This window comes from Hemiscyllium ocellatum, chromosome 3 (assembly GCF_020745735.1).
Source record: "Hemiscyllium ocellatum isolate sHemOce1 chromosome 3, sHemOce1.pat.X.cur, whole genome shotgun sequence".
Taxonomy (NCBI): Eukaryota; Metazoa; Chordata; class Chondrichthyes; order Orectolobiformes; family Hemiscylliidae; genus Hemiscyllium; species Hemiscyllium ocellatum.
The window spans coordinates 118,910,175-118,923,755 of NC_083403.1; the positions used below are offsets into that span (position 1 = coordinate 118,910,175).

Here is a 13,581-nt window from a genome sequence, read left to right on the forward strand (position 1 = left end):
CAACCGAAGTTGAGATTTGTGAAAAAGTCAGCCCAGTTATGTGCTTTGTCACCACTTGGTGTCTCTCTTACATCTCCTTCTGGACTTGCTTACTCATCACATAAGATCCAAACACAACCTGCATTCTATGACTCCGTAATGTGTCAACATAAATGTAATTTTATTTTTCTATGATACGTGATACGTATCTGACATAATAATTCAAGTAAAGAACACTTCTTAGCTCTAACTACAACTTACTTGCGATTGGTCTCTTTTCTTTCAATCAAATAAGATCCTTCTAATGATATTCCAGCAAACAACCCACGTGACTTGCAGTAGGTGTAGACAGCAGCTGAACTTCTAACAGCAACATCTCCCTCTAAGTTTCTGAAAACAACAAACATCTGGTAAAATATGTATTAATGATACAGTAAAGCAATTTGAAAAATGCTTTAGTAGGTACTATTTCAGGTTTTGTTTAGTCACAGTGGCATTAGACTTCGTTCAGTTGTATATCTGAGTCAACATGTTCCAGGTCCATTCCAGAAACTCATGCACATTACACACACAGTTCAACATTGCCAATACCTACAATGCAATGTTAAACTAGGAGGCCATCTACTCTATGAGATGGATGTAAAATATTCCGTGGCACTATTCAAAGAGTTAAAAAATTGCTATACAAATGCACATTATTCTTTTAATGAACAAAATGACTGTTTTTTGAAAGATGAGGACTTATGGACTACGAATATATAATTTTCCCATTTAATAATATTTAAGTATTATATCAGGAGTCATAATGCTAACATAAAGTTTCATAAAAACTTCAAAGTTGGTAAGGATAAGAAGATACCATCATAATGTCACTAATTTGATTTATTGCTATAAATTAAATCCCAATTCCACTTCAACTTCACCACTGGTGACTACACCTTTATCTCTACAAGAATTTACATCAACTCAAGATATTCAAGACAAACTCTATCTTATACTGTTTCTGCCAGAAAAACTACTCCACGAACCTCTTTTCTACCTAAATGTTCAAGACAAATTTAACACTTCAAAATCATGAAATTCTGTCTGATAATTGAGTTATGATTCAAACCACATGTTTCAGCCCCCATCAAGAGCCTATTTCTACATGTGCAAAACCAGTCTCTTCCACCCAAAACAACCTTGCATTGTCTCTGGCTGGCTCAATTCCTCTGAAGCTTACCTTGTTCCTAATTCCTACTTTTCAATTTGTCCAAAACTTAATCAGCGCTTCACATAACTACAGTCTGTCCAAAATACCGCCAAACACTGATCCAGCAAAGTTTTGCTCCTGCATTATCACAGTTGTTAAGAACTTCTGTTTACTTGTCTTGTTCCATCAAATTTAATTCCTTGTTCTGATCTTCAAGTCCTTCCAAGCCTAGTGCCTTCATATTTCTGGAACTTTCTCCAATCCTGTCAATATGCCACTTTATTCTAATGAATGCTACATTCTTTGCATCCCTTTCTCTACATTCAACTTCAGTGCTAGCATCTTTAATTGGCTTGATCTCAAATTATAACTGTTTTTCCTAAATACTTTAAAACTATATTCCCTCATACCTCTTTCCAATATTTCTTCAAAACCTCAGCTTTACAATTGTTGTTTAATTGAAGTGATTTTCACACCTGTTGTTTTAAATTGCAAAATCATCATAAAGTTGGCATGTAATAAGCTTTAATCGAAAGGAAAAAAATGAAAAATCAAAAAAGTGAAAACAATGGTGAAACAGATAATGCAATGTAAACTTGCCCCATGTAGTTAAGAAGCAATGGAATTACTGTTATTATTTTACTTTACATTTTCTTCCTTCAAAGTTAAACATAGTCAAGACTTCACATTGAAACCAGGTCTTCTAGCAAAAATGCCTTGTTGAACACATTTTACATAAGAGATGATTATAAAAATCTTGAGAAAAACTAAACATTCTCCAGAAAATCAGTTGAGTATAGGGATTAAATTATGATGATTAAAGTAACATTTACCTAGCAAAATGCAAACCATTGCGTTTTCGTTATCTGCATAATGAAAAGTAGATATATCCAAGATTATGGTGTTTAATTCTTTAAACTAAGACATGTGCCATTATCCAGTGGACATTAAGCTTTATCTGGGAAGTGTGTGAAAAATGGAGGGGGTTCTATGAGGTGATCTTACCCACTGGATATTTGGTTTTGTCCAGCATCCCAGTGATGCTCAGGCAGTAAAACATCAGATAAAACAATTATTTTAAGATATGAAGCATATGTATTATTTATCTTTCCAGTTTCATTTCTACTGTATAATTCTACAGGAATGCTTAAGATGTAACTGAGCAATTGCAAAAAATGAGAAAGCAAGCTAATTCTGATCATACCCTTTAAATTTTAAAGCAGATTAAAAGTGGTATACAAATGTATGAAATATGATTCAGACATTGAAGCAGATCTCCTTTTACACATTTGTAATTATCCAATGGGAATAACTGATTTACATAAGGACATGACTTGTTTTTGGTATGTAAGTAACCCATTAGACAACTTAAAAGGCTACTCATGAAATTCTTAATGTGAACAATTTGCTGACCAAGAACATATTGAAAACATGATCAATGATCAAAAGTGTTGGGGGGCAAAACAATGCATCAAAGGAGTGGAAGGAAAAGCAAATGAGCATACTCAATGGAAGAGCAATTGAAAGTGGTCCTGATAAAAAGGAACATACGAGTGGTAGGAGAATGAAAGAGCAAAAGACAAAATGAAGGAGGGACATCATAACAGGCAGGGTACGTTTTTGAATGCTCTTTCAAGTCAGGAAACAGCTTAGACTAAGAGATAGCGATCTATAACGGTTACATATATTAAATCAAGAATATGAAGAAAACCCTCTCCACTCGGTTAATCATATTTTTTGCATAACTAACTGCTCGCTGCTCGTCTAATCTCAGACTGCTATTCTTTGCATTTACTATTGATGGGAACATTTTGAATCTCTGGACAGACCAATCAGTGAGAAAACATTCCCACTTGTGAAAGGATAGAGAATCAGAGGGCACAGATTTAAAGTAGCTAGTAAAAAAAGCAGCAGAGATCATATGAGGAAAACGTTTTCACATGAGTTCTGAAATGCATTGCCTGAGATTATGATGGAGGCAGGTTCAACGAAGATGTTGAGAAGAGAATTAGATTGTCATTTGGAAAGGAGAAATGTGCAGGGTTAAAAGGCGAAGGAAAGAGAACCTCACTTGGAGAGATGCTCATTTAGACATCTGGTACAGGCATCGATGGGTCAAAACAGAAGTATTCCACAAAATGGTCCGGTTCCAAATCTGTGCTGAGTTGCACCAATGAAGGGTAGTATGTAATGTGTGCAATGAATACGATAAACTAAGTTAAACAAGTCAATTGTAGTTTCACCTGGGAGGTGTACCTGGGATGCTGGATGGTGAGAAGGGAAGAAGTGAAAGGATAGGTGTTGCATCGTTAAAATAGGAAGGCACTGAGGTATCAGGAGGGATGTCAATGAAGAATGAACCAGGAGGTTGGAAGGAATGGCCATTTTGGAATGCTGAAAGGATGGGAGAAGAGGGGAAGGTGAGATTAATGGCAGCACTTTACACGGAAAGGGGGTAAGAGACAATAAAGAGCTTTGACAATCATAAAGTGAGGATTTACAGTCAGTAGATGTGAAGATGTATTTATTTTATTGGTTAATGTACGCACATAAACCTTTAATAATTTCATTAAGTATTACAATCGTGTACAAATTTGAATATGATTGGATAGTATAGTCTTGTATACTAATTTGGAATGTAAAATAGAATGAACACTGTTAGATAGAGATAAGTGTGTGAATGGATAACTTTTTATTGGAAACCTGTTAATTGTAAAAAGAGTATAACCATTGTTTTCAGAGAATTGTGCACCGTCCTTGATGTGTACACCTCCCTTGTATGCATGAATAAATACTTAAACAAAGAAATCTATATCTCATGTGGTCTTTAAGGCAAGAAAGAGACAAAAACACTGTAGATGTTGGAATCCAAAGTAGACAGACAGGAGGCTGGAAGAACACAGCAAGCCAGGCAGAATCACGAGGTGGAGAAGTCAACATTTTGGGTGTAACCCTTCTTCAGGACTGGGGTTAGGTGTCGGGGGAGCTGCGGATAAAGGGGGTAGCGGGGGCAGGATGGTGAAGTGTGGATAAGTGAAGACAGGTAGATGGCATGATCTGGTTGGTCAATGGGAGGAATGAATCCAGTTGGTGGCAGGGAGGAGTGGAAGGAAGGGGGAGGGGCTGGGAAGGGAGATTTGAAATTGGAGAACTCAATGTTGAGTCCTCCAGGCTGAAGGCTGCCCAGGCAGAAGATGAAGTGTTGTTCCTCCAATTTGCGGTTTGGTTCACAACTCCAGCTAGACCCGACCACCAAGAACATCTTCCCCTCCCCATCATTCTCTGCCTTCCGCAAGGACTGTTCTCTTCGGCAGTTCTTCGACAGTGGTTAATGCCACTCTTGATGAAGGGCTTATGCCTGAAACGTCGAATTTCCTGTTCCTTGGATGCTGCCTGACCTGCTGCGCTTTAACCAGCAACACATTTTCAGCTTAATGCCACTCTCCCCACCAGCACCCCCGAATCCCCAGGTACCTTCTCCTGCAACTGGTAAAGATACAAAACCTGCCAGTACACCACCCTCCTCACCTCCATCCAGGGCTCAAAACAGTTCTTCCAGGTAAGACAGAGATTCACCTGCCTCACTTCTAAACTAGTTTACTCCTTTGGGTGCTCCTGATGTGGTCTTCTCTACATCGGGGAGACCAAATGTAAACTTAGGGAACGGTTTGCCAAACATCTCAGCTGGGCCTGCAGGGGCAAACCAGGCCTACCAATCACCGTCCATTTTAATTCCCCTTTCCGACATGACCATCCTTGGCCTCCTTCATTGCCAAATGAACCAAACCGCAAATTGGAAGAACAACACCTAATCTTCCGTCTGGGCAGCCTACAGCCCGGAGGACTCAACATGGAGTTCTCCAATTTTAAATAACCTCCCTTCCTATTCCCTGACTCCCTTCCCAGCCCCACCCCTCCTGTCCACTCCTCCCTGTCACCAAGCGACTCATTCCTCCCATTGCTCAACCAAATCGTACCCTCTACCTGTGTTCACCTCCTTCATCCCCCTGTCCCTGCCACCTCCTTTATCTGCAGCTCCCCTACACCCAACCCCAGTCCTGAAGAAGGGTTACACCCAAAACATTGACTTCTCCACTCTTGATGCTACCTGGCTTGCTGTGTTTCTTCAGCCCTCTGCCTGTCTACTTTATGACAGGGAAGGCAAAAACATGGAGGTCACCAAATTTAATTTCTCAATTCCACCTTGTCCCTGACATTTTTCCCAGAGCAGAACTCGGTGTGGGGCAAGGGTAGAATGGTAGTGAGGCAGAGCTGAATTTTGTGAGCATTCTTATGGAACTTCTTGTTAAACTTTTGGATGAAGTTGCCAAGATGAAAAGAGAGGAGACTTTTGGAAGATGCCAGAGATAACAGTGTAAGAGCAGAAAGATAAGCCATTTCAGATAATTTTTCGCTAACAGCTGTACAAATAAGAATTAGGCCAGATAAGTGCAGTTCTGCTTGCTGAAAGACAATTGGGATATTGGCGGAACTTGGTGTCTGGTCAAACATGTCAGAGGCTGTAAACAAGTTGAGCGGGAATAGTTTACCATGTTCACAGTCATCTGATGTTAATAAGCATATGTTTCAGTACTATAAACTTGATTGGAGTAATTCAAACTTGGATTTTAGTGAAAGATGTTTTTGTTCAAAGACTTTAGAGCGGACAGGAGGTTGGACATAAATCAGAAAGAGAGTGTTGGTGGCAGAGGCGGGGAGCATCAAGGTTGTTTTCTTTTATATTTACAAATGGTACTACATTTGTTCAAATGTCAGTGTCACTTCATACTTTCCTTTCCATTTAAGTCTATTATCTGACAGAAATGAATTTGTTGTTTTTCAGAGGTTCAGTAAAATAAACATCAGATTAACAAAACTATATATGAAAAATCCAAGGGGCAGAATACTATTTGAAAAAGTTTACATTAAAGTTAATATTAAGAATATAAACCTTATTTGTTAATACTAAATAAATATGTAATCACTGACCTGCCAATGGGCCCAATTGCGACTGTAAAATTTCCACCTAATGTGAGATTTCCCCCTTTTGCAAAAGCATCAACTGCACGCTTCTGATTCAGGATTATCACCAAATCGGATACCTACAACAACAATTAAAAAAGGATTTAAATGGCATAAATGCAATAAAGAATTGTATAACGTCACTAAAGAACATGTGGCTGCTTCATGATAATCTCAGAGAACAGAAAATTAGTTATGAAAATGAAGAGTATTCAATGATTTACTAGGATGGTTACAGTTTGAACAAAGACAGCTCTATTGAGCAATAAACATATTTTAAAACTTGTGTGGTGAATATATATGTTAACATGGTGGGCATTATTCGCTAGCATAAAAAATCTAATATGATTTACAAGTTAAAACAGTTCAGTTAGCTTTCCTTACTGCTATGCTATTGTTTCAGTGAGCTATATTGGTCAGTGCAGCATCCTTTAGAGTTGACCTGATTTTTCCTTCACCAGTGCTCCACTTCAATTTCTCCTAACTCCTCAGTATGTCAGGCACTAGCTTGGAATTAAGTTCCTTGAACTGGAATTGGGCCTCATTCAATGGGCAGATGAGCTGTTGACACCTGCTTGGCATGTCTAGACAGGTCACCAGTGAAGACCGCTCTATTAGGTCTTGTGTGAAGAGGATTTGGAACAGATGGGAGGGTATGGGATGTTAATCGTCAGAGGTAGAACAGCAGCAATCCATACTTTAATGAGCTAGGAGTATTATTTACCACTTATGTATGAATGATAATAGTATGCAATAGTCAGAAGTACGGGAGCACATATGCACATCTCTAATTCTGTTAGTCTATACCCAAAGCTCCTGGGTCATGTGAAATTTGAAATCACTTCCTTCGATCTTAAGTGATTCTACAAAAAGTATTAGCAGGAGTGAAATGTTTACAGTGAATGAGACTTTCCAGTTATTTACTGTGTTTATTTAAAATTTGCTGATTTGGAAAAGAAATTCACAGCCAAAATTACATGAAAGCCTTTCACCTTTACAAACTTGTACTACATTAAAACTGGACCCTTACGTTGAGCTGTTCTCCACATGTAGACCTACATTTCCTTCTCTTTTCTGTATGTATTGGCCTTCCAATTTATTAATTATTATTAATAACAATATATTGCTGTTTTCATCTCATTATGTGAGCCACATTTAAAAGTACTTACTTTTGTTAACTTGCAACCTTGATAGTTATGGCTAACAACATAAACAATTCTGCCCTTTAAGTTAAGTTTCTGATCTATAGTGATCTCCAAGATCTTGATGGTTGTGGACTCAGGATATATTATACTCTGGGTACAGTGACTGGGATTTTTCCTTGTTAGGTGTGATGCAGTGTTATGTGCCAATTGATGTAGGTGGCATGGGGTAAATCATTATTAGAAAAGTTGTGAATGAAGCTTGGGCTCATGGAGACATTAGCAAACAACTACACTTTTGACTTTATGACTGAACCAATGAAATGGTTGCATTATGAGCAGAGTCTTGGGAAGGTCACACATCAATGATTAGCCTCCAGTAACCATGATAATACTTCTATAAGGACATTAATGCCTTCAACAAAAGGATAACTTTTGATTTGAACTCAGTTCTTCTAAGATCTCACGACTGAGCTATTCTTGTTAAGCCAGAAACTATTTGTCCTCTCCAGCCAGAGAAAATAATGAAGCATTATACTCTGAAAATGAAGATTGATTCATTTTGTGGTCTTTGAGCATTTCCACCAGTTCATATATAAAACGTTGAAACATAGGGATCAGAAGGAAGGCATCAGAATAAATAACCTTTGAAATGAGGTACATTCATGAAGTGAATGATATCAAAGTAAAATTAAGTTAAAACTTTGGTTTTAAACAATACAAATATTTAGTTCAAAGACAAATAAGATGGTGCCAATAGGTGTCAGCCAAGTTCCAGCCTATATAGAATAATAAGGTGAAATAGTCTATCTCACAATTGTGAGAGACTAAATTATAGATTTTGAATGTTAAAGGTATGGAAGAACAACTCAGTCATATTGCAACAAATCACTGAAGACTGTTTTGATAATTGTGTGTGGAAAGTATTTGAATGAGAAAGAGGATGGATAAACTATCAAAGCTTGCAGGCTCCTATAGATTAAGATGCGGAATTAAAAGCATACATTTTAAAATTATGAAGTAATAACAAAATGGAAAAGATTTAAGACTGAAAGCAGAAAGAGAGGGTTAAAAATTTAAGTGATAGAGAGGGACCAAAATTAATTTGAAAACAATATTTTTATTCTTGCATGGGATTATAGCATTGATATGGGTGTTTGTTGTCAATCCCTAATTGCCCATGAACCGACTGTCTCTCTAGGCCATTTGACAAGACAGTTAAGAGATGTTCACTCTGCTGTGGCTAAACCTGGTAAAGACACCAGATTTTCATCCCTAAAGGAGATTAGTGAACAAGAAGGTTTTTATGACAATCATCAATAGTTACACTTCACTGTTAGACTAGTCTTGAATGCAGATTTTATTAAATTGAAATTCCACTTTTTGTCATGGTGGGATATGCCACCATAACATTAGTCTAAGGCTGCAGATTACTAGCTTAGTGACATTAGCACTACACCATTCCCTCCCCTTAAAAATCAGACTGTTGTGGTAAAACTGCAGATTAAATAAACAATTCAATGTCAAAATAAGCCTCACATTTATCCACAAACACCTTATGGATTACATGAAAGTAATACATGATTTGCTTATTTTATCATATTGTAAGCACTTGGAGAATCTGTGAACTTCAAAAATATATACATGCACCATTTTTTTTTTACAGTATCCCTACATGCTTTCATTTAATTTAAACCAAGGACATTTTCTCTTTTCATAGCTTTCCAAAGCCTAAGTGCACACACTGGTAAGGCAGGGATATTTAATGAAAATCAATACATTTAATATAAAGCATCTATCAATGCTGAAACTGACTTATCTGTTAGTCATATAAATGCTATGACAAGCTATTAGTTGCGCTATATTTAGTGACTGTACAAAGATCCTGAAGAACGAAGAGTTAAGGTAAAAGATGAGTCATCTGTCTTCAATGACGTAGAACTTATCGAATTTTCTTTACTTTTTTTAATTTTCAAGACCATACACTAAAATTTACAACTCCTTTGCCACCGCCACTTTCAGCAAAATACTAATAAGCACGTCACTTTTCAAGTCAAGCTAAAATGTTGACCCGGTAAGGTAACCTGACCACTGGCTTTCAAATTGACAATGGCAATCAATCAAGTGAGAATAACTGAAAGGTTGTTTTATTTTTGCCCAGAAGTGATTTATGTAATGCTAACTCTTGAAATTAAACATCGCTGTTCATTTTGTGAAAAGATTACAATTACACAATTAAGAAGTCATCCACCGGAAATAAAAACCCACTCTCAACCAAACTTTAAAGATCAAATGAGCTAGATGAGCAACAGAAAGGATTGTAATGTTCCTCGTATGACAAAGGTCAAGTTGAGAGATTGGTCAATTTGGTCTGGTTGGTATTGTATGTTTTAAATGGATTTGGATGCAAGAGAAAAGATTGAGATACAAACTTTTGAATTCATTGCAGAATTAGCTTTGCATATTAGACTTGTCGGGTATTATTAGGCTTATGTCTACAATAATATCATGTTAACTAAGCATAACTCTAGATCATTTATAAAAACAAAAATAAATACTATGTATGCTGGAAGTCTGAAACAAAAACTGATATTCTTCTTTGGAAAAGGGTCACTGGACCCAAAATGTTAACTCTGCTTTCTCATCACAGATGCCACCAGATCTGGTCAGTTTCTATAGCGATCTCTGTTTTTGTGATGCTAGAACATCATAGGAATATTTTTAAAATTATCAGTATCTCTAGCATATTTTCCATTAATCGTCAGCAGAATGCCTGGTCCATATTGAGAGCAAGGCCTCTCTTAAATTGAGACAGCTGGACATGGTTGGAATTTGAGTGCTGTTGGCCAGCTTTGGGCTGATACAATATCAGGTTAATTAGGTGAAAAACATGGATATGTTCAGGGATGGGGATCTTTGGAAGAGTTAAATACAGTTAGTTCTGATTTTAGTTTTAATTGGACCCACTGAATATTGTCATAGTCACTGTAATAGTGCTAAGAGGATGATAGCCATTTCCCACTATTTACAGTTATATATAAGAACTAGACATTCAGTAATATTTATCTATCAGTGAAGAACTGATAATCATGACTAGAAATACATTACCTAAGTATTCATATTCAGTTACAGTTTTAGCTTTCATTTATGTTCAAGTTGTAAATATGTCAAAATTTTTGAAGTAACCTTAAACTTTAAAATGATTAACCCTATTCTTATTAAGTGGAGAATATTATATCACACTAACTTGTGGACAGGCATTGGTGAATCAGAGGGTGAGTTATCCACTATAAATTCCCAATCTGTAGGCACAACATTTATGTTTAGTTTAGTTTCTGCTCAATGGCAATCCCCAAATGTTGATACATCAGCACTGGTAATGCTACTAAATATCATTGGTGGATCGACAGATTATCTGATGTTGGAGACTATGCCAATTATCAGCCCAATCCTGAGGTCATCCACGTCATGCTGCATACGGACACTGGCTGTTTCATATTAGAACAGCATTGAATACCGTGTAATCATCAACAAAATATTGCCATGACTAATCTTATGATGGAGGAAAGGCAATTCGTGAAGCAGCTAAAGGTGATTTGGCATAGCCAGAGAAACTCCTTAAGTAATGTTCCAGGGCTAAAATGAAGTGTCTCCAACAAACAACTACCTTCCATTGTGCTAATTACAACACAAATCAATGAAAAGTTGTTCACCAGTTCCCATTCATTCCAATTTCACTCGGGCTCTTGATGCCATACTCATTCAAATGCTTTCCTGATGCCAACAGTAGTCACAGTCAACTCATTCCTGGAGTTGTGTGTGTACTTCCTGGTTATCCATGTTTGATGGATAGTTCCAAATCAATTTTTATTTGTTAGGATTCCAGCTTTTGGAAATACTAGATGAGTCAGATCCCAGAGTGAAACTTGGCTTGATAGATTATAAACTGTATTTGTGCAGATTGGTTATTCTGGCAGTTACACTTGAAAATATTCAGGGCACGTGGCTAATGTTGTTTGAACAAAAGAATACAAATTTATTACACAAAGAAAAGAAAACTAAGTTAACAAACAACAAAAACAAAGATTCAGCCTTTTACCCCCAAAACTATTCTGTACAGATCCTTAATCCCCAGGAAGTATCACTCTATTCTTAATTTAATTAGTCACTGACTCTCTTCAATTTTGATGGCCGACAGACTTATTTCTAGTTCTGAAAGCACATGAGTTCTTACAAATTGGAGGCTTCTTCAAAATTCTCAAAATCTTGAGAGGTCTACCCACTAAAAACACTCAGCCTGGAAATTTCTACAAATTAACCCATGCTTCCATTAATATGGAACTTTTTTTCACCATAAACCTGAATCTGGTCTCTGACCATCTTTCGTGATCACCTTTAGTGATAAAATTCAATTTTGTATACATTCTGCAATTAATTTCCAGATAACTGATCAAGGCATTTAAATCAGATGCCTATTTGAAATGATGTCTTTAGTTCACTGTTCCAAATGACTTTCTGACCCCTTAAAGAAAAAATAAAAGTCACTTCTATATAATCAAAATTGATTTTTATTCTATTTTATAATCTAAATTCCAAAACAATAAGCTCTTATAAACCTTCACCACATACCAGCAACTTAATCAATAAAGCCCTCCATATCATGATACTTTCAAGAGAAATTTGTCCAATTTGTTGGCTTGCACTTTCTTCGTGGACATTTTAATAAATGGCATTTTGCAACAGATACCCACCTGAAGTTTGAAAAAAAAAGAGTGTTTTTCAATTTAATAACATGGGACAAGAAGATATTTTACCTGTAACGACTGGAAGCTATAAATATTCCGCTAACAGAGAGCATCAAAATTTGGGAGTACTTTAATTTGTACCCATTAATCACATTTCATGCAGATTTCGATAATTGCTACATCCGGCCCTTAAGTGTTGAGAGTCAAAACAACAAGCCTAAATTGGTGTTCAGTGTAATTCTTTGGCACACAGAATTATTTAACAAGTGTTATCCAACTGCATAGTCACATGTAAAATTAGAAACTTTGTTGTAAGTTTTGCAAACATGAGCTAGTTGTGTATGGTTAAGCTTGTTTGTTGCAGTCAAAGGGGTATTGAAGAGTTGTGTAGAAAGGTCACTGGACTTGAAACATTAACTCTGCAGTCTCTTCACACATGCTGACAGAATTGATGAGTTTCTCCAGAATTTCCTCAGTCAAATGGTATATAGTGTGATACAATCCACCAGTCTTTGGGACATGCAGACATAAAGGTTGTAAGTCAGATGAGCAATACATTGCACTAGCCTGTTTTGGAAGCTACATATACTGATATACAGGGCTCTGTTCTTTGTAGACAGAAATAACATGTCACATGTTCAATTCAATAAAACAGGAGATAGCCATTCTCCAGTTAATTTCTCAAGGCAATGCTGTGGTCAAATTTAAACAAAGCTTAGCAGTTAATGACTAATTACAAATAATCTGTGCCTTGTCTGTGATAACAAACTCATCTCTAAATTCCATAGCCTAAGTCTTGGCTTCCTGCTCTGTATCTGGACCCTTGATTTTCTTACGCATCAACCACAATCAGTAAGAATAGGCAACCAAACCTCCTCCAACATAATCCTCAATTGTGGCACAAAGTCTGCGTATTTTGCTCCCTACTATACTGCTTATACACTCATGACTGTGCAGTTAAATTCCACCCCAACTCCATTTACCAGTTTGCTGACAATACCCAAGATCTCAAACAACGAGGCAGAATACAGGGAAGAGATTGAGTGCTTAGCAGCATGGTGTAAAGATAACAATCTCTCCATCAACATTAGCAAAACATAGGAGCTGGTCATTGACTTCAGGAAACAGAGTGGAGAGCACATCCTGATCTGCATCAGTGGAGCAGAGGTGGAGATGGTGAAGAGCATCAAGTTCTTGGGACTGATGATCACCAACGATGTGTCCTGGTCCACTCACGTTGACACGACGGTCAAGAAAGTACAACAACACCTCTCTTTCCTCAGGTGGCTAAGGAAATTTCTATTTCTGAGTTTTACTTTAGATAGCTATGGAGTTAAGAAATGCCTTTTCTGGTATGTTATTTCGACATAAATGAAATGATACCTTCCTTAACTACTCATGCAATATACAGAGTACCTATACAGTTATTTTAAAGTTGCTGTGCAGAATATCATAATATGCAAATACTTAACAGAATGTGAAAGTTATTGGTAGTCTTTTG

General features: G+C 36.9%; 1 protein-coding gene across 1 annotated transcript in view; it reads right to left on the reverse strand.

Annotated features, from left to right (window-relative positions):
- sh3yl1 (SH3 and SYLF domain containing 1) overlaps positions 1 to 13,581 on the reverse strand; it is a 160,400-nt gene that overhangs the window by 76,188 nt on the left and 70,631 nt on the right. Inside the window, exons 5-6 of the mRNA XM_060853081.1 lie at positions 6,161 to 6,273; positions 241 to 369 (exon numbers count right to left, since the gene is read on the reverse strand). Coding sequence (XP_060709064.1) covers positions 241 to 369; positions 6,161 to 6,273 — 242 coding nt within the window. The remainder of the gene's footprint in view (positions 1 to 240; positions 370 to 6,160; positions 6,274 to 13,581) is intronic.